General features: G+C 37.3%; 1 protein-coding gene across 1 annotated transcript; it reads left to right on the forward strand.

The window, feature by feature from the left end:
• The first annotated feature begins 1,312 nt into the window (after positions 1-1,312).
• acer1 (alkaline ceramidase 1) lies at positions 1,313-16,473 on the forward strand. Its single transcript, XM_038282351.1, has 7 exons — positions 1,313-1,473; positions 4,853-4,965; positions 5,076-5,190; positions 11,187-11,325; positions 12,164-12,301; positions 12,384-12,521; positions 14,980-16,473. The coding sequence occupies exons 1-7, from the start codon at positions 1,467-1,469 to the stop codon at positions 15,155-15,157; spliced, it is 828 nt and encodes a 275-aa protein (XP_038138279.1). The 5' UTR covers positions 1,313-1,466; the 3' UTR covers positions 15,158-16,473.
• The last annotated feature ends 10,816 nt before the right edge of the window (positions 16,474-27,289 follow it).

Consider the following 27,289-nt stretch of genomic DNA (forward strand, 5'->3'; position numbering starts at 1 on the left):
CACTGCAGAAATGTACTGACCATATAAATTATTGAAAATTATACAGACTACCAGAGGTGTAAACTAACAAAGTACAAATACTTCACTGCTGTACTTAAATACACTTTTTATGTATCTATACTTTACTCCATTACTTATTTTTCTTACTACTTCTGACTTCTACTCATTACATTTTCACACAAGTATCTGTGATTTCTATTCCTTACATTTTTAAAACAAACATTACTTATTACTCTTGGCTTCGGTTTAATGTTTATGAATATTTATTTCAGGTCATGTGCTAGTGAAAACTAGTGTAATTGGATGAGTCATATAACGCAAACTCTCATTGGTTAGCTAAAGGAGTCTGAAAGGTCAGACACAGGCGAGAGCGTATCGGGAGATGGAGACCAGCAAGACCTCCCTCATCCTTGGCCCTATCTCTAAGAAGATTTCCAAATAGTCGATAAATTGAGCTTTCAATTCATATAGTGGCATCTGGCTGTTTTTTTAAAGGTTACTTTATATTTTTATACTTTAAATAGTTTTTGGAGCACATACTTTTTCACTTTTACTTGAGTAAAGAGGTCAAGTTGATACTTCACCTTTTACCAGAGTGTTTTTAAACTGCAGTATCTATACTTCTACTTAAGTAACACATGTGTGTACTTTTGACTACACAGTAGTTCAGTTGGATTATTGCACTTGTACTGCAGAGATGTACTGACCTTATAAAATAAGTACGTTTTTGTGACAAGTTGAAAAGGAATCATCTAAAAGCCAAATATAAAATTGATTGTTCACTAAGCTGGCTGTTTTGTAAAACAAACCTGACTCATCTGATGAGTTATGAGTCATTTTGCAGTTTAATGTCTCAAAGGTGGTTTAAATTTGTTTACAAACACCACAAAAAACTCATCCAGAATCAGTTAGGGGCAGAAAACCACCAAATATAAAATGTGTGAGGATTTTCAGAGACCCCAAATCTACCTCAAGTTCAATTAAAATCGAATATAAGGATGAAAGAAGGAGGAGGATGAACCTTAAACAGTTGTTAAAGAAACTGAACATCCAGCTTTTCAGGAAACACCCCACAGTTAGAAATCCCTTCACCTTTCCAGCTGAACCGCCCTCAGCTGCGTTTATACTTTATTCTGAAATAGCTCGACCGGTTCAGTTTGTTTTGTAATGAGTAAGAGCAGGGATAATCCACACATGTTGGCAGAGAGTACAGAAGCTTTACTGCCCTTTAACCTTTTCTGCTCTGACTCATGTTAAAGCAGGACTAACGAGATAGATACTTAATATATATTATTTATTTATCTTTTTTTTCCCCCTCCGTTTAGCTTTGTTTTTTCTACATTTAAATACCTGTAACCCTAACGACGCTGGACAGAGGGCTCTACGGATGACGTAACAGCGGGAGTCCGCCCCTTTGATCCACCTGTCGGAGCGCTGGGAGCGCAGCGGCACCGAGGAGCGCAGCCATGGGAGGTAGGCTCTCTGATAGCTCACTAAGAACCACTGATATTTAGCTGGATTTTAATGGATGTCGTATTTTCAGATTGGCGAGATGTTAAACTGTTACCTTAATGATAATTACCTGAACATTGGCCATGTAAACATGGCTAAATAGCTGTTTAAATCCTCACTAAATAAAACGCATGATATAGACTCAATACACACTGATGTTTTTAAGCTTTTATTTTTTTGTTTATTAGGATTTGAAAATTTTCTTTAAAAAAAAACATGTATAATACAGGAACGAGCCTTAATTGGCTCTCAAAGAGCATTTTACCTGATTTTTTCACTTTGAGCATCTTTAATCTCCTCCAGTTTAAAAATTTAAATCTTAAACCCGTGAAATAATCTTATCTGACTGTAGAACTTTTTTTTTTTAGTTAATAAACGTTCCATCATTTCTGTTATTACTGTACAATAATCAAAACTGGATTTGGAGAGGGAGTTTAAATTGGACCAGGTGTAATGGGGTCCCAATGCAAATAGGAAGAGCACTAATATGACCTTTTATTGACCTTTCATGAATTATACACTATGTTTGAATTATTCCTTTATTAGTTAAGAATTATTTAAATCTGAATGTGTATTTTTTTTTACGTTTTTAAAACAGATCAGATGAGGCGAACATTGATGACCATTGTATCATTGTCATTTACCTGCATTCTTCCTCTGCATGCTTCTTTAGCTTCTTAATAGGAAAGCATATGTAATGCCTCTTATTTTTGGAAGGTATCTGACAAAATATTTAACAAAATTTATTACAGATTTTTTTTTTTTTTTTTTGGAAATACCAAAAATTATTTAGAACCCTTCCCAACAATCAATAGAAGAATGTTTGCTTTACATAACAGCAATCAAACCTTTTATTGAATGCTGACCATCCCTTTATTTTGGAATGACTTCCAGGTCTTTGATATGGGAAAGGCCTCCCTGCTATCACCCTAATCTTAAATAATTTCCAAAGATTTAGCCTGTCCAGAATGTTGATATTACTTTCAGTCAAAAAAAAAAAAAGATTACTTCTTTGTGCAGAGATGCTACCTGTAACCAAATCTCTGCAGGAAAGTTTCTCCCACCCCCCACATCTTAGGCTCTAAGTTGTTTTAGGAGATTCAAGCATTAGCAGCCCATTTAATGTCAATGAGCTCAAAATCTAGGCTCTGGCTGGATTCTCCCTTCCTTAATTTTCAGACAATCTTTTGGGGATTTACTGCTATGCTATGTTTATACTTATAGTCATATTTCAGCATTTAATTCTGTTTTTAAACTTATTGTCTACGCTGTGATACAAAGTAATGGTGGATTCTGTGCTCATCCAACTCTAATCTTCACACTTTGAGCTCATTCTCTATGGTGACTGTAGCCTTTTTATTTTCTTCCTAAAGAACACGTAGTTCCTCCTTGCACACCTTGTTCAGTCTGTTTCTTAATGTAAAGACACTATGCAAACAAAGCCTGCTGGAAGTCCTGTGAAGATACTGTTGGGTTTTCTGAGACTTCTGTTGGTACCTTACAGCTTCCTTTCTGGGTTGGCAGTTGTTTTAAATGTCCTTAACTTGCAGACTATCTCAATAAAGGTACAAATTCTTCGGAAATATATTTTAATTACTTACCAGACTCTGAACTTGCTATTTTTTCTTTCTGGATATATTTGACATCAACTTGTTTCTGAATATGTTTTTCATTCTAACCCATTAGGTATCAGGATAATGGTTGAAGTTTAAACTTACCAAACCTCCTCAAATTCCTATATACAAGAATTCACATCCTTTGAACCTTGTGATGTACCTGTGTATCTATTTCCAAATATGCTTAAAAATATATTTTTATTGGGTATAACTAAATAAAAACTACTTAAATGTATGTTTCATATCTGTGTTATATCCATGCCTTTAGTTAATAATTAAAATCCACTATGAACATGTTTATTGTCTGTTACTAATCAAAAAAAGGAGGGATGTTATTTATCTTTGATATGAGATAAGATCAGGTATGAATCAGAGGTCCAAATTGCATTGTTTGTTTAACAAGGCTTGTTTCACAGATAATCAGTCAGAAACAAGGAGGGCAAAAGGAAACTTAAAATAAAAGAGATCTTACACAGAATGTTGGCAGTTTATTCAGAGTCTGTAAAACAGGACCAACAGGAGTCAATGAAATTGTAAAACAAATTGTAAACATAAAAAACAAATAACCTGAAAGCCTGACACCAATGTATAAAATATATGACCCTTGTGCAGTGATACACAAGACACAGGGAGTGTATTCAGTGCGTGAGAGATTAATCCTAGAGTGGAGTTATCAGCTAATTTAAATAGTTAAATGGCAAAAGGTTATATATTGTACCTGTAAACCTTATCTAGGACGTCTACTCCTGTGGAAAAGTGTTTTTCCACTGTGTTCCCTTGTGTTTTAGGTGCAACTCTGCTTCATCTCACCTGATTCAAGTGATTTAATCAGGTGCTGCAAAAACCTGCTGTTTTGCAATAAGAAAACCCTCAAAAATGCAAAACAGAGGCTCCTGCATGTTCTTAAACCAACATGCCCGTTCAAATCATCACTGCACACAGGGGAAAACTTCAGCATCCTTGGTTTCAGGAATCCATCCCCATCAGGTTCTAAGCTATTAGATCTGACAAAACTTTGTGTTCTAAAGCTTGATATCAGCAGAAAAATAAAGGCACAATGTACATAAGATAGCACAGAGCGGTTGCATGATTTGGTCACAGAGTTGATCATAAACTAATAAAACAATCTAATGTGTAAGGACAGAGCTATATAACACAAACAATTCTCCATCTACAGCTCAACTGAGCGTTATAATGCAGTTTCATTTCTGACCAATGAGAATGAAAAGCTGCAGACACTCACGTGTTTAGATAGTTGACACAAACCGAACCAATAAACATAAGTGATGTCATAGAGACAAGATCAATGTCATAAAGGCAGAGAAAGGAAGTATAAACTCTGTACGCTTTAGTATGACTTTATATTGGAACTAAGAAGCGCCTATTTTTTAAGCTTGAATTCAACAGCTCATACATTAACCTCTGAAGTTATAATTCCAGTTTGAAAATAATGTGGGCTTCTTAGCCAACCCCAGCTTCAGATCCAGTAAGAGTGGTTTGTCTATGATATACTGAAAAAGTTAAAGGATTAAACTGTTTGGAACCACTTCAATTTTATTTTATCTATTGATTTAATTGGTATAGTGCATGTTAATCTACACTCGTGAAAAACACATGAATGTAAACATGCCGGTGTGTAGCCAAACGCTAATTTCCATCCAATGAGAATCTAAACCTTTACACTGACCTTTATTTGAATAATTGTTCTTCTTGCAACCTTTCAGGCCTCTGTTCCAGTGAAAAGATGGCTGACGCTTTCGCCTATCAAAGTTCAGAAATTGACTGGTGTGAAGAAAACTACAGATACTCAGAACATGTGGTGGAGTATTTCAACACGGTAAACTCCTCACGGGTGGATTAATGTGGTTTGATGTTTAAAGTCATCAGCCCCTGCTCAGGACATTCTACAGTCATTTTCCACCATCTGATTTGTTGTTTTCCCTGCAGGTCAGCAGCTTTTATTTCTTCATCGTTGCACCAATCATGCTCTACCTGCTGCATCCCTATGCCAAACAGAGGAGCCTGGCGATCCATCTGGTCTGGATCATGATGATTTTTGTTGGCAAGTTCACTTTATTTTTATCTAATTCTATTTTACATTAAATTACTCTTATTTGTGGCAGTAACATACATTAAAAAAATCTGTAAAAAATACATTACTAAGGCATTTAATGTTAATTTGAGGTGAAACTTTTTTTTGCAAACCTTCATAAAGTAAGTTTGTGAAAGTCAGCATTAACTCGCACACAGTATTTGTAATGTGTGATTAAATTTGAGTTTATTTATTTATTTATTTCCCTATTATTTTACATAATAGGGAAAAAAAATACCCCGAGGTTAAAAACAAAGTTCAGCTTGGTTTGCTTTGGCTTTTAAAGGTACACTATGCAACCGGTGTTGATTTTCCAGCGAGGCTCCCCCCAGAGGGCGAAAGTAAAAGTGCACTGTCGTAAATATGCACAGCTGTTCTCCTGGTTTCTCCATCAAGCCAGGCGCGGTTGTTTTGAGCTTAGCAGACAGGCGAACGCAATGATTGACTAATGCTGCGTTCACACCGCAGCTGGCGCGACAGAAGCAGCGAGTTTACATGCAAAGTCAATGGTTGACGCGTGTCAAGGCGCAGCAAAAGGTCCTGCAGCGCGTTTTAAGCAGCAGGCGCAGCACGTCTGAGCAGCTGAAGCAGCGCGTCAGGCGCGTTTAATCATCTGACGCAGGGAGAGAGACACAGCGCTGATGATCATAGGCTATGATCACTCCTCTTAAACAGTTTATTGACGCCTAAATTAACTTAAAATGCAGAAATCTGCCGGCAGAATATGCAGTTTGGATTATTTAGATGAAAAACACCTACCAGCTGCCGCGGTGAACCGCGAGGAGGCGACCCGGCCAGAGGCTGCTGATGAAGGGATTCCTACTGTCGGCGCACCGCTGGTATGTGGGGGTCTGAGCGGCTCCGACAGAAAAAATATTAAAGGCAGGATAATAATCTGAATGAACTGACGCCACTGATTACATTTTCAGGTGTATTTTCTCACTTAAACACATATTAAAACTACTTTATTCCCACTGATCACAGCAAATATAGCTGCAAGGCAGAGAAAGGATAGTGAAGCTCCGCCCAACGCGCGTCAGACCCACTTTTACACCGCGCAGCCAGAGCAGCAAAGCGGCTTCAGCCGCGCGTCAGAACTAACTGGTACAAGCAGCAAAAATGAAGCAGCAGACGCGATTATGCTGCTTTTGCTGCGTCCGATGTGAACGTAGCATAACTGCACAAAGATCGCCACTGTGCTAGCAACGAGAATGCTTTTAACTGGGGGCGTGTAGCAGTTCTCGCCGTAAAGCAAGATTGACTCTCGCAAGACTTCTGAGCCTGTGGGTGCGGGTCGGCGCTCCTGCAATTGCAAGTGCGGTATTTCCCCCACAGACCACCAGGGCGGCCGAGAATACCTTTGTTCAACCTGAAATGAATCATTTAATCATCCATAAAGTTATGGAACACATTAATTAACTGAAAAATGTTGCATAGTGTGCCTTTAAAAGATACATATCCTCCACCATATTTAACAGTGGGCATCCGGTATTTCTGCATATTGATCCTGTGAACATGTTCCAGAGCCTCTCTTTGGATTTTTCAAGATCTGACGGATGATATAACTGCGTGCAAGTGAAAAACAACACTGGAAATACGAAGTCAAAACTCTGCCAAAAGCGCACACAAATAATAAATACTAATCTGAGCAGTTTTATGCATATAACACACTCTAAATGTGCATTTTGAATATGCATGCATGCAGATTCAACACCATGAGGCCTCCAATATACCTGCATTCTCTTGCTTTTTATGCACCTGTAGATTCTCTCCTACTCTCCTGTGAACCTGTTTCTCTGGGTTAATGTCGACCTTTGTCACTTTGAGGCTGGAACCAACCTTAGAAAGTAAACTGCCTGTAATTGGCTATTATTCAGGAGATCCCGCCTCTTGAGACAGTACTGTTTTCCTCTTAGCTGCAGCTAGTAATGTTAGCAAATCAGCTTCTGTTCCTTTATCTTTACCCAGTGTTTCTGGGAAAAGATAAAGGAACAGAAGCTGTTCCTTAGTAGGTTTTCATTTACTTTGTCTCGTCATTAGTTCCGTTGTGTTAAATTGGTTTTCTTAGTTTTTCTTCTCCTTGTTTATCCTTGTTTAAACCTTTTCTCCCTAAGCCGAAATTAATTAGTAGATTCCATTCACTTGTATTCCTCAATACCTAAGTCTTTAGTTTGATTTCCCTTTCCATCTGGGCCTAGTCTCAGAAAATGGAATAACTCTATTCTGAGTAGAGAACAGTTATTCTGAGTCAAATTACTCATCTGTGTGATATTTGGGATTTTAGGAGCCTTTCTCAATCAGTGGCTATTCCCTCCCACTACCCACTACTCACTCCGATTGTTCGCTAGTGAGGATCTGTTGCCTGCTCAAGCAGCACGCAATGCACCAAATTGTGGTCGGCATGAAGAACGGGACATATACATCTAATACTGCATATGTCTTGCACACATTCAAAAAGTAAAGAAACACTACACCAACAAATATTATTTTACATAGGATAGATTAATCATTTTGTTAAAGGTGCAGTATTTTGAAAAGTTATCACAGTGTTTGCTACTAATAAAGTCATAACTGAAAACTCTCAAAAATGTGGGCCTGGTTAGATATTTTCTTTGGTCTATTAAAGTAGCCGTGATGTTAACATTTATCATTATAGGGTACAAAGGTTAAACTCAACTGCACACCCACATAATTAACCCACATAAGGTGCATGTTAACCGTTTGTCTTCAAGACGATCTTAAGCAGTTTTTTCTTTTTTATTAAATGGAAAATTTTGAGTTTTGATGATGCCACCAGTGTGTTTTACAGAGGTGGAAATGAAATCAGACTTTCTATGGAGGTTCCTTAAATGCATCTTTGTCTTTTCCGCCCTCAAACAAGTTTTCTTCCAGGATTAACCAGCAGGCAAAAAAAAGATTTAGTCTATTCAGAACTCCTTATTTTTGGATCTATCAATGGCTTTATCCCAAGAAGGGCTTTCTTCTCGCCACTCCTCTATAAGCACAGGATTAACAAGTTGTCAAATGTCATGTGAGCATTTGTTCCACTGATATGTATTGATTCACTGGATTGCTGATAGTCTGTTGGTAGTACGGGGTGGAGTGAATTCACTCATATTGGTACTCCCTAGTTAGACTGGTCGCATTGTAAACAATATGTGCGCTACAGCATCGAACAACAATGATTTTCTCATTTTCAGGGGGGCTTAAGACTATTAAAATAAAAATAAATTCCTCACTTGCTGTTTTATAGCATCAGTAGATTACTTAACTTATGATTTAAAAAAAAGCATGATAATACAGATGTTCCAAATGTGCTATAATGATTATGTACATGTAATATACATGTATTTATTACATTGTTGTAGTAATAATATTTTACATATAATTTCAAGATTTCAGGTCAAGACTGAATTACATGAACATGTCTGTTAATGCTATGTTATTTTCTATTTGCAAATTATGCATGATGTCATATACTTTGGTGCTGTGTCTGTAAATTTTAATTTTAAATGTTTTAGTTGCTTTTTCTTTACCAATATAACAATATATTTTAGCAGATTACTATTTCAAATGAGAATATAAATAAGACAAACACTACAAAAAGACAGCATAATCCACTTTATAAAGAATTACTACATTAACATTCCACAGTGAATTACTTTCTATTTACTCTACTTTCTTTTTTTTAACGTCAGACACAATGCAAATGACTAAATCAGTCAATATCTTCGAGTCCGAAATAGTAAAATACTAATGTTACGCTACATACTATACTATAGGATACATCGGTGTAAATACAGTATGGATTTTATGGAAAAAGCAATACTCTTCCTGGTGCAAAATAAGAAGATTTACAATAGCAGAGACAAGTAAATTTATGACTGGGGTTTGAAATAGAATTAAAGTTATATTCTCAACAATAATTTGACATAAAAAAAAAAATTTCTTTGTGCACAGAAAATATGAGTCTAGGTGTAACCCAGCAGGTGCAAGAGGAACGCAGCAGTAAATATTTAACCTTTATTACCTGAATTACACAATATCTGTTGGCTTTATTCTATTAGTGCAGTTAATATTATATAAGAAGATAAGCATTATGACTTAATTTGAATGATTACTTTAGCACACATAAAGCTCCTTTGAAAATAGCTATATAAGGTATATTTACAAGAGAACATCTAAATAGTATTAAAAGACTGAAACAACCCCTCTGTTTGGTGGGGAAGCAGTGAATGTGATCGCCATGTATGCTGGAAATTCAGCCTGGAAACCCAAAATTATCTAAATAGATTTCGGACATTGTATTACCCTACTATGCTTAAAATAGGTACTACATTTTTGGATCTTTTCTGTCTTCGTAGCTCTTTTGTAAAATATTGTTGGATTTAACCCCCCCTGAGTTGCACTTAACAAGTAGGGAAACTCCTCTTTCTACCAAAGGAGCCTGATGACACTTTGCAGAAATGATCATAAAGTTAGTCGCTATCTGAGCTGTATGATAACAGTACACTGTCCCATTACTGACAGTTTACGTTAAGCATAAAAACCAAGTGCAGCAACAAGAAATTGTCCTTGTTTTGTTGTATGAGCAATATTTTAATTTAATTAAGATTAGTTGTTCACACTGAGCCTGGTTCTGCTGGAGGTTTCTTCCTGTTAAAAGGGAGTTTTTCCTCTCCACTGTCGCTACAAGCATGGTTAGTGTGAGGGACTGCATTGGAGTCAATGAGTCGACGCAATCAGCTGGTTATCCTAAGATAGAAAACTTTGAATCAATTTGACTGCATGATCTGCTGAACTTTAAAGTACCTTGAGATGACATGTGTTGTGAATTGGCGCTATAGAAATAAACTTAATTGAACTGAATTGAATTGTTGACTCTGGTGAAAATGTGAAGGTGAAATCTATGGATTTGTATCAGAAATGCATCTAATTGCATGTAGCATAATAAACATTTGCTTTCCAACATCTACAGGTTCCTACAGTAACGAAAACTCAAATTTCGGATGCTTTTCTTCTCCCTGATCTCAGCACAAAATGCAACAAACTGAGGATAACGTCTAAAAATTCTGCTATAGACCAGAGTTGTTTTGCAGACATCAGCGGTTCTAGATCAAATTTATTTGGTTGGGCCAGGGTGAGGACAGCATGTTTTCATGGGGGCACAGAAAAAGTATGTAGAAAAAAAACAGTGCCATGGTTTATAATTAAAGATATATTTTAAGAGAGATGGAGAACCAAAGAGACAATGTAGTCCTGTACTGAATGAAGGGACAGTTCTTTGCCATTTCGTTTAATAAAAGTTACACTTAGGGAGTGGCGACCTAGTGGTTAGAGTATAGAACTTGGTATCCTGAGGTTCTGAGTTTGAGCCCCCCTCCCACTGCCACTCTGGGTCCCTGAGCAAGTACCTTAACCCCACACAGCTGCCTGGGCGCCTCATGATGGCAGCCCACTGCTCCCCAAGGGGATGGGTTAAATGCAGAGCTAAATTTCTACAATCTGAGATCAATAAAGTTCAGTTATTATTATTTTGTAACTTGCCGGAATAAACCAAAAATCCTGGCTATGCAGGGATTTATCCCTGATTAAGTTAAGTTTTGCTTCATGTATCCATGTCTGGTTCTTTGCTCATCTGTCTCAGTTATTTCACTGAATTTTCAAAACTTACTATTCAGATCATAAGTCTGCATTTCAGTCCAGAACAACAGATCATCACACAAAGATAATACAGTTTGCTTTATGGACCATTTTAGGTCTTAATAAAGATCATGTTTTTTATACTGCTCATGGTAAACTAACATTAGTATATTGATACAAACAGCCTGTTAATCTTAGGGATCTATGAACCTCAAGAATCCTCCTCAATGTCAGTTTTAACGTGTTCATCCTGTTTGTCGCCTTGATTCTGTGAAAGCAGAAACATTTCCCAGTAACAGAGTCTATTACTCTTTTTTCTGTAGGTCTTTTTTCTGCGTATTTCCACATGACTCTTAGCTTCGTAGGTCAGATGTTGGATGAACTCTCCATCTTGTGGGTGTTGGCTGTGGGATATGCAGTCTGGTTCCCTCGTAAACTGTTCCCTTCCTTTATCAAAGACAGGTAAGCTTTGCTTTGACCGGGTGACAAATCACTGCCCAACCCTCCAACATGTTAGTACAGGGTCTACTAGTATATTTGTAACTTTCAAGACTCACACACCTTAATAGCCCGTTAAAGAATGGATAATGGACTTTTCTGTGTACTTAGAGAAACCTAACCTGTACTGAGACAGCTGCAGTACACGACAGGATTCATTACTTAGAGCAGAGACCTACAAAGCATTGCCATTTCTGTACAATAGCAGATGGAGCTGCTGCATATGTAATGCTTTTTTAAGGAAAAGATTTTAAATTCACAAATTTAATGAAAAATTTTAGGTACAACACAAAGTGTGATTCATTCATAAGCCAAGTTTTAATGCTTTCATAAAACATTATATGGAGGACCACACAAACTTTGCTAAACCAGAAAAATGTTTTTTGAGAAAGTTATCATCTCTGTCGATGGTAGTCGATAGAACACATTTTCTCCACCAATTAAATTTGTAAATTTGGCCCACAGTGCAAAACGTTTAGATCTAGGTGTTCTAGAGACTAAAGGCTGCAGCCTTCACCTCACAGAAAAGCACAGCAAAAACAGCAACAAAGAGTTAGAGTTGATATTTAACCTAAAAAAAAAACACAATTAAATATGTTGCCTGTTTCTAAAGCAACAGGGTCTCACATGTAGTTTTAGAAGATTAGAAAAACATTACTTTGCCAGTTTCCCTTTAAACCAGTCTGTGTTTATCCTCCCTTGCTAAAGTTTTGTGTTTCTTTTTGCATTTGTTTCATAAGTTTAACATCATGTGAATTTTATTTGTTTCCATAAAGTTTTTCTACTGATTTCCCAACCACAGGTCTACATTTTCCCGGCTCGTCCTTTTGATTACCGTCGTCACCTCTGTGTCATCGTTTGTCAAACCTACAGCAAACGCCTACGCCTTAAACTGCTTTGGGCTCCACCTTCTTTACACCTTAGCACTGGAGATGAGATGGTACATTTATTTATTTATTGCTGTGAAAATAAAAACATGCAGCTTTGCTTCATAGTGACTGCAAACCTTTCCTCAACTCCAGCTGTACTGACCAGAAGGCTCTGCGTCTCGCCAAGCTCTCGGTGGCTCTGTGGGTGCTCGCCATCTCTTGCTGGATTAGCGACCGTTTGTGCTGCAGTTTCTGGCAGCAGTTAAACTTCTGCTACCTTCACGGGATCTGGTAAGACCTCTATTAACTTGCTTTGTTTTATTCCTAAATACATCAGATACATTTTTATTTTCAGTGTGCAACCATCCTTATAGTCTATAGAAATATAAATCTATAAGTTATAGATGTCTGGGTTTTTTTTTTCTTTATTTAGTTTTATTGGAGACGAGGACAGATAAAGACAAAAAGCAGTTTACTGGCATCTCTAAGTGCGTTTCCATCAGCTATTTCTAATGTGTATTTTGAAGTATTGCAGTGCTAGATTGCTTGCTGTTTTTTACAGCCATGCATGACAATGTAATGCAGACAACGATGTAGGATGCAGATACACTTTGCAGTGCTTGTTAATTCACTTTTAATTTTTAAAAAAGTATTTAAAATTTGCTTCAAATTCAAATTTTAGTGGTGGAAACATAGCTTCTGATTAGAAAGTTGGTTGGTCTGATCGTTTCCTTTCTCACAGAACACAATGAATATAAAGTTGTTATCTCAATTCCAGTTGATTTACTGCTTCTACTGGTGTCCTCCAAGGCTCTGGCTTAGGAACACTGCTGAGGTCCAGTTCACAAAGCAGGTTAAATAAAAACTCTTTGTCAACCAGGAAATCAAGCAAAACTGAGATGCCCTTTCATATTCATAAAGGAGATAGATGAGATAGACAGACAGGCAGACAGATATCTAGCTATTTATATCTATACATCAGTGCATCTGGTACCAAGGCCTTCAGTAGGCACCCCTATATAGAGCAGGGAATATTAGCCCGAACCCGACGGGACCCGAGAGGTCCCGCCGGGTTCGGGCGGGTTCGGGCTGTACTTTTTATTATTTCATTCGGGCCGGGCCGGGCTCGGGCTTTAAACCGTTATATGCGCGGCAAATAAATGATCATGTGATAACGTTCGATCTATATGCGATGAATGCAAAATGGATGTTACAGAAGTGAAACGGAGATTAGCCCTTAATGCGCACAATTGAAAAATGTCGGGCTGCAAACGGGTCGGGCTCTACGAAGCTGTCAATCATAACGGGCCGGGCCGGGCACGGGCCTGGTTCTTTCGGACTCGGGTCGGTTTCGGGCTGACTTTCAAGGCCCGTTTCATGCTCTACCCCTATATATATATATATATATATATATATATATATATATATATATATATATATATATATATATATATATATATATATAAATTATATATATAAAAAGAGAATATATAGAATTCAAATACGAAATGTAACTAGCGCAGGTATAACTGAGAGGAAGATCAGTGTGAGGGTGAATACAGAGATCAATTAAGCAAGAAGCCCAGTTAAGAAAATAGCAAACCTCTATTCTATAACCACAGCTCTGTAACAGTTACATCATCAGTAGCCATTCAGATTTAATATGCATATTATATGTGACATATAAAGTATATCACAATCAGCAGCGATGCTGATTATTTATAAACAGAATCCATCCTCTGTCTTTGTGCAGGAAGTCTTAGTACCTCCATTTAATAACAGCCCTTGAGGCCAGAAAAACATTTAACAAAAGCAAACCTGAAATGCAATTTGTCGCTAGCTTAACTAGGCGGTAAACATTTTTGTTCTAACTGACCAATCAGAGGACAGAAAATGGTGATGTTAGGGTGGACCCATTGGCTGGCTTCCTGACTAAAGGCTGATTTATACTCAGAAACCAGGCAGTCTGCGTGTGTGTGTCGCAGTGAAAGCAGATATGCCCCCATTCCTTCCACAGACACTCTGCTGCACCTCTGCAAAACTGTAAGTGACTGCAGACAGTGCCGCAGACAGAAGGCCTCTGATTGGTCAAATCTACATCTACTCTATGCGTATTTCCTGTTTGGCACCTTACTGTTTGTATGACCGCCATTGCGGAAAAAATTCGTAAGGTTGGACCAGCTAGAAGAGTGAGGTGCGCAAGAATGCTTGGACCCTTTTTCCACCTGGATCCCCGCTCTTTTTCACCCTCATGTCCCTCCGTTGTCGCACAAACTTTCCCCCACTTCCTCACCTCCTCAGCTGTATCTAGACCCACAGCTAGTTCTTGTTTGTCCATCTGCTGTGGATTAACATAGTGCCGACCACGCTTCAAATTGGGCATAACTCAAAAATATCTGCGACAAGCTCACTGCGACACACTGCAGCGGGAGTATAATGGTTAACATCAGCCAGCGCTGCTGATACTGCAGGCCCTGGGCAGATTGAATTGACATAGCAACGCACTATGGCTGCAATCTGATTGGACAAAAAATATAGCAACTACATAAATGTAATGGAAGCAGTTCAGCAATGAAAAATGCTACAAAATTAGGAGAACGGATTTTTTTGGAATAAATTAATACAGTTGGATAGAAGAGAAAGGTAAAGGTTAAAGTGGTGAATGTTAGCGTTTCTGATTGATTTTAGGTCAGCGGTTGTTTTTCTTTATTTTACTCGACATACTCTAGCCTCTTTTTATGTTTTTCAGGCACATTCTCATTGTGATGGCTGTAGCCTATGGCACTACGCTTATTGCTTACCTGGATGCCAACAATGAAATACCCTATTCACTGCCTGGACTGAAGTACTGGCCCTTTGATGAATGGTCTGTTGGATTCCCTCGCATTGTCCTCTCCAGCTCTCCAAAGACCCAGAAACGGTGCTGACCGATAACCATGGCATTAACTTTGTTTTCAAGTGTTCAACTGAAAGTTGGCAAAATGACCTTCATCTCAATCCTAGTGATCATTGTCATAGCTTAGACTGAAATGATAACTTAAACATATTTACTTTAAACAAAGAAAATGAGCTTAATGGGGCATAGTCTTATTATTAGTTTGTCTTAGTATTAATTTGAAAAGTTATATGACTTTTTAATTTAATACATCAGTAGCTTATTCTGGTTGCATACAACCTTTTCTGAAAAATAATGGCTTGTTGCTGGTTTATCATTTGTGTTTTTGTGCTTTTTGCTTTTGCTCCGTTTATTGGTAGATTAAGCCTTTTTGTGTATATTTAACACAACAAAACCAAGTGGCCAGATGTTTTATATTATGCATGTACATGATGGGAAAACAAGGAATCAATGAGCCAAGAAAGTTAATCATTTCAACTAAAAATGATTTAAATCTAAGACTTTTTTAACTTATTTCATCAAAATTATTCTTAACTTCATGCGTTTTCCTTGTTTACATTTGGTAGATACAGGGATTTTTTCCCCCCCTTGATGTTCTCTTAGGAGGCTCTCGGGAGGATTGAATTGAACGGCCAACTGTCACTTTATTGCTAAACTAAATCCTGAATTAAAGCAGTAGATGTGGACGCAGGGTTGTTGTAACCATCAAGGACAGGCTTCATTAGCAGGCTTACTGGCAGGACACGCTAAATTAGTTAAATCACAATGCAACACTACAACCGCAAAGCATTTCCAGATGCTGGGGTTCTAGTAAGCAGCTGCGTCAATACCGTAGTACTGCCAGCAGGTTATGCACGGATCTGTTTACGTCTGTTCATCGCACCTGGTGCTGGAATTCTATTTAGGCTCAAAATGACTTTCAAACACAATCGGACTGGACGCTTGAAGTGTATTACCTTATTTTCATGATCATATAGTTTTTACTCTTTCTTATATATTCATACACAATAATGTGACTATGATAATATCAACATACCCCTTTAACTAAATAGACTAAAAAAGTACACTCTTAGAAGTTCTGCAAAGTGGGACTAATTCTTAGTCTGTATTTTATACGACTGGAGTCTTAAAAATGTTGTTGTTCATATGAATACCTTTTTATAAAGCGTTTTACTACACTATTGATATGCTCTTTTTATACTCAGGGGTTGGATTTTTTAAAAACTGCAGGAAAAAACACTGAAATCGACCCTAAAAGTTATATATCTCCAAGCAGGCCAGATTTCAAAAATCCAAGATGGCTGCCAGGTACAACAAATACGGAAGAGGATACTGCAAAAACTAAAAAAAGTTAATGGATTTTTTAATTTTATTTCAGTTTTATATGGAAAAATTCTGACTTTAATCTCAGAAATCTGACTTTAATCTCAGAATTCTGAATTTATTCTCAGAATTCTGACTTTATTCTGAGAATTCTGACTTTAATCTCAAAATTCTGACTTTATTCTCAGAATTCTGACTTTATTCTCAGAATTCTTACTTTAATCTCAGAATGCTGACTTTTTCTCAGATTTTTGGATCTTAATATAGATGGGCACCATGAAGGAAGGGATGTGGGAGCACTCATCTTCAATGACAAATATGTGAGTTGTTTTGGAGGGCCAGTAACACATTGGTGAAAAATTATGAAATAAGGCGACTTTTTACGTGCCTGAGGGGTCCCCAGTGATGCTATTTCATTAATGGAAAAGCAGAAGGTGATTAAAACAAGAGAGCTAGTTTAGTCTATAAAACAGACATGGCTACGGCTGGATGCAAACATGTTTTTTAGTTGTCAGAATACAGTCAGAATTCTGAGATTTAAGTCAGAATTACTTTTTTCTCATATTATACTGAAATAAAATGTAACAATCAGTTAACTTTTTTTATTTTTCTTTTCAGTGGCCCTTATCATCTTCCGTAAAAAAGTTGCAGATATAAACTTTTTTTAGCACTTTTCATAGTTCCTTTTGCATTAAACCAGGGGCTTAAATGGTGCAGCTTCTATTTGTAAAGATGTTGCTTTAGTGTTTGAATATCTATAATGCAGAGAAATATGAGCTTGTAGTGCAAGTTAGGGTTAGCAAGGCAACATTTAGCAAGTCCTACTTGTCTTTCTAAGTAATAATGTTTAATCTGACATAGCCCTTGATATTAGAGCAGGGTCTGGTGCTGAATTTTGGAAATGAAAACATGTATAATATGATAATAACATAAGCTTGGTTTTGGTTTCTTACAGGGAGTTAGGGACTTTAAATCTGTTTTGAAGTTAGCCTTGCTTAACTAACTACTAGAGTGACTCTATGATAGCTAAGACTGTTAGAAAGCTGTTCATTCATTTAAGAGAAATTATTATCTGCTCATTTTAAAGCAGCAAATGAGCCTGAAGATCAGCCCTGAAGCAGCCAGGAGGCACAACAACAATGCTGCTGTGTTTACATTTTCTAGTTTCTGGGGAAAGATGAACCCTTGCTTTGTGTACCAAATGCTTTCACTCAGGCCCTTTTCGCAAAGAGGATACAAATAATCATCAAGATCTAGATGACGAACAGGAGAAAGATACAGAACAAACTCCTAGCAGTATGGGACAGCAGATATAACAATTAATACTTGAGAAAAATATGCAATAAAAGGAAATTCATTTTTAAAAACACCAAAATATCAGGGAAATGTCTGTTGAGTTTACGAGTCCAACTGTTTTTCAGCAACTTTCAATCTATATCTTAAATAAAAGTGAAGAGACCCTAAACAGCCTCTAGTGTTCAGGTTATGTAAAATTTTGGAAAATACAGATTTTTATTTATTGTTTGTTTTTTAAATGTCAACTAAGCGGCGGAAGGGGAAAAGTGCAGATGAGATGGCACATATGCACTGTTGATGTCACTTGTACAATGAAATTATCTTTTATATTTATGTCAGATGTAAAATTCTTGAATATTTTAATCATTGATATATTTAAGTATGTTCTTGGGAATTTACGCTCTATAACAGCCATAGATAGGACTATGCTTCTAGGTTTTCTTGTCTATTTTTTAATTTACATTTCTCAATAAACAGGACAAATAATATGTTACTGTTCTAAACATAGATAAACAGTTTAAATATTTTATGTTTCATTATATTTCAAAAATTAGGATGGACCCATTTTGCTGGAAATTGTGATGTATTTTCTGGCTACTTTTGGTCATTCAGTCTGATAGTGTCATTTTGCAGCTAATAATGGATTTCTGTGTTAGATTTTTTATGGCCAGCATTTATTTTATATCCATTCCTTACAGTTGATTTTGTGACATATTTCTAATTAGAGGCATAAATGCAGGATATCAAAACCAGTAAATTGTCTATGTCATTGTCCCTGTGCAGATAAATAGAAAAAATTATTTAAGAAATAAAAAGCAAACCTGAAAATGGTTCTTTTGAAATTTAATTTCATTTGTGCAGAATTTTATTCCTTATTTTACTTTTTTCTGCAGCCCAGCCAAAAAAACTACAGTATTTTCTTATTCTTCTGGAAATACCATATTTGATTGTGTTTTTATGTTTTTAAAGACCCTTTACTTTGATGCAACACTAGTTTTACTTTTCATCTTGCAAGGAGAATTTAAGATTAATAAAGAACCTTTATGTATTTAACTAGAAAGAAGTATTTTTCGTAATACTGAGAATGCGTGTTTTGTTCCTGTTTTGAAATTCTGCAATTAATAAAAGTACTTGACATTTTTGCCTACGGTTCTTTGTTGTTTTTTTTCCAGACTAATCCTGTTGCAAACCAAGGGTCTTAATGGCCTTCTTTCCTCATATTTAAATTATGTTCTATATCCTATGCCTTCAATAGAAACACAGGAAATTTCCTTTTTGAAATGTCTCTGTTTCTACCCCTGAAATTCGGAATAATCAACTGACTCATTAAACCTCCTAAAAATATTAATATTGTTACTCTACCTATGCATTTAACTTCTACTATGTTTTTGGCTTTTGATGTTCTTAAAAATTTTTGTCAACATTATTTTTCATTTGTTTTTTTAAACAACCATCGTATCAATTTCTTCTATGTTTGTGCGGTTTTTCTTGTAACTACTCAACTATTTTTCTTTTACTATGTGACAATTTTGGCACAACTTATTAGTTTTAAATTTCTTTAAAAATGAAAATGAACGTTTGAATTTATCAATAACGGTTCTAGATGTTAAAGAAAATAATATAAATTTTTCTAATGTTGTATCTTGATTTTTGTAATCTTAATATATCTGACTGAAACTCATAAATTATTTTGAATATATATATTATTATTACTTCTTTTTTCTTTCTCTTTTAGTACATTGACTTCTTAACTGTTTGATTGTTTTTTGTTTGACATGTTCTTAAAAATTGTAAACTCTAAAATAAATCAAAGCAGTGCATGAGCAAAATAAACACGAATAGATGACTGACTGTGAAAGGTTGCTAACCTTGGAACTGGAGATGGGTGCAAAAAGAGAAATAAGAGAGAATAAGAGAAAAGTGTTTGAGAGTTGGTTTGCCTTTTTCTTAGATTTTATATCCCCCTATATTTCCCCTTTTTCATCTTTTTTTTTACCGTACTATTTTTATATTACTTTTTCAATTTTTACTTTTTTATGTTCTATTTTTACAAATTATACTTTTTATTTGTTCTTTTTACATTGCATTTTACAAATAGCATCATTTTCAAGTTTCATTTTACATCTCACATTCACTTCCCTTCTGCTAGGGAAATGCTAAGATGCATTTCTATTGGTTCTTAGCAACATTTTATTTTTCAATTTCCACATCAAGAGTGAGCGTTTGTATTGGACGTGTTGTGTAGAAAATATTATCTGTAAAACGCAATTTGAAGAGAAAGCAATTGGCAAGACTCGATCTGAAAATTAAAGAAATGTCAACTTTCATTCCTAATTTAAAAATGTAAAATATTGAAACAAATGTATTTAAAATCCATTTACAAAAGGAATTCTTGTTTGTTTAAATAATGGGACAAAATTCCCTCCATATTCTTTATTTCTTTATTGAGGTTTTAAAACGATTATTGTGTTATTATGTTTTTTTTTTTTTTTTTTGGATAAATATTACATATAGACTAAACTTTCTCTGAAGTTTAGTTTTCATTTCCTCGAGCGAATGGCTGCAGAGGAATGTGTTTGCATATCATTTGAAAATACCTCAATGTGCCACAGGTGGAGGGCTGTCAAGTCTGCTGAGCTGTCCTGTAAATAAAACGTTAACATATCAGAATCTTGTCAGGTGTTTGTTTATATCTTTTAAAAAGTTGGGTAGCAGAGCTCATTTGGGTTGGCTTTTAAAGGCGTGCTTTTGGTTGGAGCTGATGATGTTTACAGAACATTCAGGGCAACTCTGCTTCTATTCATGTGATCTTTCCTGAGGCACATTATAGCTACAACAATAGATCCTTTCCAAACACACACACACTTCACACAGGTGCTAAACAATGACCTCTTTTTGAGCAAAGACTAAACTGACGGCTCATAACCGACGCACAGGACAGATGAAAAGTTATGCAAAGAACAACTGCCATTCGTTTTGTGTGTTTCAACGTTTATTTGAGTTGTTCTTTTTCAGGTTGGGATGATTATGTAACACAAAGCTTTAATCAACTTTCAAGCAGGTGCACGATTTTGCCCTTACTGGCACTTTCTCCAATTCAGATAGGGTTAGAATTATGAATAGGGACTCAAAGTTTCAAGTTTCAAAAATTTATTGTCATTGTCAAAAAAAGGCAACGAAATTATGTTTGGGGTACAATACTTAGTAGCAGCAAGTTCCAAGTAAAGTGCACAAGAGGTAAAAGTGACACCAGTGCTTGACCCCCCCCGCCCCCCCCCCCCCCCTCCATCCCACTTAAAGTGCAGCAAAGATTATTAAGTGCCATAATGCTTGCCCCCCCAACACACAAACACACGCACGCACGCACGCGCGCACACACACACACACACACACACAGAATAAATACACAGCTCCCAACCAGACTATAATAAGGGGGCCCTAATGAATAAGGCAAAACATTCAGAATTCAGAATTTAGGTAGTCTGTTCCTCAAGTCCTGTGAATTCAAGAGTCTTATGGCCTGGTGGCCATAAGATAAAAAAGCCAGCTCTAAAGATCACAAAGAGAAAATAAAGTCAGGATCTTGATAGTATTTTCAGTGTTCTGACCTGCTGGCCTCCATCTTAACTTAGATCTTCACCACCTCTGAAGCTCTTCCTTCTTTTTCAAATGCTCCTCCATCATCAGGTCATCATCCAGGTCAAGATGGACCAGTCTATGAAACTCCAGAAATCTTGGTTCAGGTTAATGACACCACATTCCAGGATAGCAAAAGTCTGTATGAAGGCAGGAGGCAGATCTGCTGATCTACCAGTTCCCTCAAAACCACCTGGAGCTTAACCTGCTCAAGACTGTTAAGATTAAGAGGGACATCAGGAGAGGAGGTCCCCCACACCACCTCCACCCACCATCCTGAACACTGTTTAGACCAGGCCTACCAAAGTGGACCCTTGAGGACCACTGTCCTGCAGGCTTTAGAGGTTTTCCTGCTTTAGCACAGCTGATTATGATGACAGCTTGTTAATTGGCTAACAGTTTTTTTTTTTTTTTTTTTTTATCAGCTATCAGTTTAAATGGACAGGCCTGGCTCAAACTATAGTTCACTTTAGGTTCCTAGCAACCTAAGGTGAGCCTCACACATAGGTATGAGGAAGATGATAATTCTCTTTACCATATATATGCTTCCAATCCTTTAAATTATTAGACAGCAGCGGCGTAGGAAGCGGGGGGGACGGGGGGGACATGTCCCCCCCAATATAAAAGCCAGGTGGATAATGTCCCCCCCAAAAATTGTACCGCAAAATATTAGATTTTGACATTTTTTTAACTAGCGTGCTTTTATTTTGAAGGCGCAGCATAGCGTTACGTCACTGTACTCCCCCTCCCCTCTCTGAACTGCTGAGTGTTTGAGCACTCAGTCAGCAGGGAGGGAAACGGCGACACAGAAATCAGAAACTTGTGAAAGAGGTAAAATAGTCTGTCGGGATGCTGCTATGAATATTGCCCATTTATAACGTTTTGTTTTTAGTTCACTTTCATATATAGAAACTGAATCTTTTTGGTTTAGTCATCTTAGTCTTGTACGGAAGAGGATTAGGGCCACTGGAAAAAAAAAGTTAACTGATTTTTACATTTTTTTTTTAGTTTAACATGGGGAAAAAAGTCAGAATTCTGACTTTTCTCAGAATTCTGACTTTTTTCTTCTGACTTTTTTCTCAGAATTCTGACTTTAATCTCAAAATTCTGACTTTTTTTCTCAGAAATCTGACAGATGATTAATATTTCTAATCAATTTACAGTGTTTTTATTTTTTTTGGGGGGGGTACTTATACAGATACATAAAAACAAGTAGGTCTAACTAAAAAATAACCAGAATATATGTTTAGAGTAAAGATTGACTAGTGTTTACACAAGCACACAATTTCAAATCTGCTGAGCTTGCTGTGCAAGAAAATGTAAAATATACGTATAAAGAAATATAACAGGAAGTACTGCTAAAACATAAACTAAATGTTAAATAATGTAGATATTGGTTTAAAAAATTCTTCAGATTTGGAAATTTGGAAGGAATACATAATTTTGAAATTAATCAACAAATCTGGTAAAAAAAAAAAAAAAAACAACAAAAATAAATAAAAAATAAAAGTTGCACTTTTTTACTTGAGGAATTTGTTGAATAACTTCATAATTATGAGTTTAACTAGTTGGAGGTAATGCTACACTTCTCTGCTTCCTGTCCTGCTCATAAAAGGTAAACATTATAAACCCACCATTCATTTTCTACATTATTTGGAAAACACAACACAAATGTAATATAACAAAAGTATGTTTAAAAACAAACATGTTAGCATCCAGCCATAGCCATGTCTGTTTTAGAGACTAGCTCTCTTCTGCTCCTCCATTAATGAGGGGACCCCACGGGCACGTAAAAAGTTGCCTAATTCCGTCATTTTCCACCAATGTGTCACTGGCCACCTCAAACAACTCACATCTTTGTCAGTGAAGCTGAGTGCTCCACATCTCTTCCTTCATGGTGACCATCTACATTAAGATCCAAAATTCTGAGATTAAAGTCATAATTCTGAGAAATAAAAGTCAGAATTCGGACCTTTTTCCCGTATTAAACTGAAATGAAATTTAAAAATCACTTAACTTTTTTTTTTTTTTTTCAGTGGCCCTAATCCTCTTCCGTAGTCTTGGGATGATCACTCATCCAATATTTAACTGCTAACTTTCTCTAGACGTTTGCTACGCTAGCCAAAATGTTATTTTTTTTTATATATCTCATTTCAGTACAATGCCACCACCAACTAAAAGGCTGAAACAGCAGTAGGACTTACTCAGATTTTTTTAAAAAGAGAAACGTCAGTGTGAGTTACAGTCACCTAACACAACTTGTGTTGAAATTAGCCCGATCTGGGCGTGCGTTTAACGCGGATTTTGTTATTTTTTGCGTGGTTTTGATTCGCTCGAAATTGACAGATGTTATACCTGCCGCGCTCCTGATCGTTAGTTAAAACCACAGGGAGAATTAATTTTAATTCTTAGCAGCGGCGGTCGCATTGGTTGTGCAGCAGTCCACTGCACAACCACTAATTAACCAACTAATTAACTTCTGCACCTTTATTTCCTCAAACTGCTGGCTCCTCTTTTTAGACGATAAACAGATTAACACAACATTGACAACTCTGTAGTTTTCTCTGTTCTGTACTGCAAACTGGAATTAAAGGCGCCATTTCTACCAAAGGTCTGGACAGACTGGCGACCTGTCAAGGGTGTATCCCGCACCAGCACCTCCCGACCCCACTAAGGGACAGGGTGTACAGAAAATGGAAGGATAGATGGATTTCTACCAAAGGTTTAGAATGCGTTTTTGAACCAGATGCTTCAAAGCGCCCTGTCCATAATTCTTCAACACACTGTCAGCTCCCTCTGTCAGTCAACCTATATAAATTCATTTTTGACCATTATTGCAAGTTTGACAAAATAAAACATATCAAACTTTGCACATGTGTGGCTTAGTGAATTGTTTTTAATCAAACTGAAATATTTGATTTTCTAGTGTGATGCAGACACTAAATATGCTAAGGGTTGAAGCCCTTGAAAGACACCTCCCTTTGCTTAATAAAAGACTCCAGTCATTTTGTTTGGTGATATGCTCACATCTTATGAACAAATGCATTATGTAAATTTTAAATGCATTATTTTTGCAAGACACATTTATAAAGGAATAAAGTAAAAGATTAAATAGCCTTTTTTTTAAGTAGCATACTTAAGATATGTTTCTGTTGAATACGAATCTCAGATTTCCGACATGTGTCCCCCCCAATAGTAAACATATTCCTACGCCCTTGGGAGGAGTAAATATCCATTAAGTAGTGGAAAGGGCGGCAATGGTCTTCTGTGCTGCCTTAAGCCGAGCGTACACTGTGTGAATTTTTTCAATCGTTGCACGCAGCTACTGTTCATACTGTACGACTAAACAGCAGGCTTTAGTCGTACAGTGTGAGTTCACAGCTCACGATTTATGTGCAGCAAGACGCTCTAATGCGATCTACCTGCTCACACTGTGCAACTAAAAACCACGTCGAACTCAGCTCCGCAGTGAGATGGAGCTGCCCTGACTTGCCTATCTGGAAGCCATAGATGAGTCACGTTTGATTTTCTCCTGATCGGGAGGTGGTCGTGAGAGGCTGATTGCCCATCGTTACCCCCTGTACACTACACGATTCATGAAGCACCATCAGGCTTAAAGTCGGCCCAATCGAAAGATTCTCGGACGACTGGAAAATCGCCCCGAAAATCGCACAGTGTATGCCGAGCTTAAAGGAATAGTACACCCAAAACATGATTAGCCTTCATTTTCTTTTCCGGCAGACCAAACCAGCGCATTCAGCTCGGCAAAGAACTCATGCTCTTCCTCAACACTGAAGTCCTCAGACATTTTTCTTTCGTTGTTTCTTTCTTTGCACAGGTAAACAGCACATTTCTTCTTCTACGCTTGCATTATCGGCAGAGCAGACACTGAATGCGCACTTTCTTCCGGTTTGGTCTGCCGGCTTCCGTAGAATCGTGAGCGCGCATGGGGGCGCTATTAGGAAATCCTATACACTACTGTTTAGGCTCTAAAACGTTCTAAATGACTTCGTTTCGAGTAAATTCTGGATGCTACCCACTCAGGACACTTGGATTACATTGGACGAGCAGTATGGAGGAATATTGACAAGTTTTTGTGGACTTTTATGGACCTTTCTGTCTCGGTCACCATAGACCTCCATTATTTGAATGTCAGCAGACAGCAAGAAGCCTCCCAGATCTCCAGATGCATTTGAGATACCAAAAAAGTACTCCAGAGTTTTGTTCAGCATGGGGGTGAGTAGAAAATGAAGGCTAATCATGTTTTGGGTGTACTATTCCTTTAAGGGGAGGGCAGGAACAGATAGGTGCTGCTGGGATCAGGGAAACCGAGCAAAGAATCTGTTTAGCAACTCTACCAGTGGCGCACTCAGGTTCACACATCACAACCTCTAAAGTTAGAAATTTTGTGTTGTGCTCGCCACATCTCCTGTGCCCTGTTACTGGACAGTTGGGACTCAGTCTGCATCCTATGGTCCATCTTTGCCGTTTCCCCTCCTCTTTCAGGCCAGCTCTGGCAGCTCTGCATCAAGCGCTATCTCCTGTCCTAAAGGTAGGCCTGCAGGCCCAGAGAAGAGAGCGGACCTAGCTGGTCATCCAAGGTTTCTGATTAGGAAATCTTTGTTTACAGTGGCATTCCTAATGCATAAGAAATATAGTCCAGAACTGTTCCTGTGTGTGTGTCCAGCTCATGATGCTTGAATGTGTCAAAGTCTTTCTATAGAAAGCAGTCCTGACGTTTTGGGAGTATATAGTCAGACCAGGTTGTAAAAGTCTTTATTGTGGGCCAGTCTTAAGCTTGGTTTATGTTGAACTTGTCCGCAAGGTCGGTGTGGCCAAATTACGTCATTTTGGGCTTTCACACCTCTCCAGAATTTTTGATGGGGCAACTACAAAAATTTGTAACTACACAGACCGATCTGCGCGGAAAAAATGGCAAGCGAGCAGCTACTCCTGTTGTCAAGGGTTTGCAAATGTTAACATCTACAGACATCCTGTGATTTAGCTCATAAATATCACGACTTTTAACAGATTTTGGAAAAACTCAAGGAAAGAAACGAATTTCGCGGATTTTAGACAATGCAAGGTCGTGTTTTTTTAATGCGAGTGAGAGCGGGCAGGCAATAATTCATGCATCATGGGCGGATAAGAACTACTTCGATTTTGCGGGAACAACAAGAGAGAGCGGCGTGAGGAGGAGGTTGCTGGTAAAACCTGTGCAGCGTGTCTGTCCAAAGCGATGCTCTGTTCAACCAGCGTTCCAGGCGACTGGTTGTCAGAGGGCTGATTGGATCAGTCCGATAAGTTTGTCTGGGTTACTCTCTGGCAGTCACCTAGTTACCACGCAAAGCTGTGCACCCCGTGAAACAGCAGAGGTTGAATCCTGGAGTAAAAAACGAAAATATAGGCTAATTTTACAGCAGAATATACTAAAGCAGGGGTGTCAAACTCAATTTCACCAAGGGCCACTTCAGCATATTGGCCACCCTCAACGGGCCACATTGACAGTATATATCAGGAAATATTTATACCGTCCTCCAGACTGCAACAGACTGCAACTTATAGATTCGTCCCTGCTAAAACATACCCCAGACAAAAGGTTGACTTCCCTCAGTAGCAGCAACTCAGTTCTGTAGAGGCCTATGAATGAGTCAAAGATCCAGGTGTGTTAGTTAGAGAAGGAACGCATCTAAAGTTGCAGAGTGATAGGTCTGGAAAACTAGACTTGGTCAACCCTAGCATAAATGTATGGAAATACATTGTTAAAAATAAATTAAACAACGCCTCATATTGTTAAGTAACTGATTTTATGTATTCAAGTTTTAAATATTACATTTGAGTTTGCATGGATGTAAAATTACTGCTCAGTTGAAAAATTACAATACTTAAATCAGTGTTTAAAGATAAG

The sequence above is a fragment of the Cyprinodon tularosa genome, unplaced genomic scaffold (genome assembly GCF_016077235.1).
Source record: "Cyprinodon tularosa strain WSP-4 unplaced genomic scaffold, ASM1607723v1 ctg182, whole genome shotgun sequence".
Classification (NCBI taxonomy): Eukaryota; Metazoa; Chordata; class Actinopteri; order Cyprinodontiformes; family Cyprinodontidae; genus Cyprinodon; species Cyprinodon tularosa.

Bases quoted from the DNA above. Each gene is read 5' to 3' on its own strand.
- acer1 (XM_038282351.1), top strand. The intron at 4,966-5,075 runs GTAAACTCCTCA...TTTTCCCTGCAG, and splicing joins TGGTGGAGTATTTCAACACG to GTCAGCAGCTTTTATTTCTT. The intron at 12,522-14,979 runs GTAAGACCTCTA...TATGTTTTTCAG, and splicing joins TGCTACCTTCACGGGATCTG to GCACATTCTCATTGTGATGG.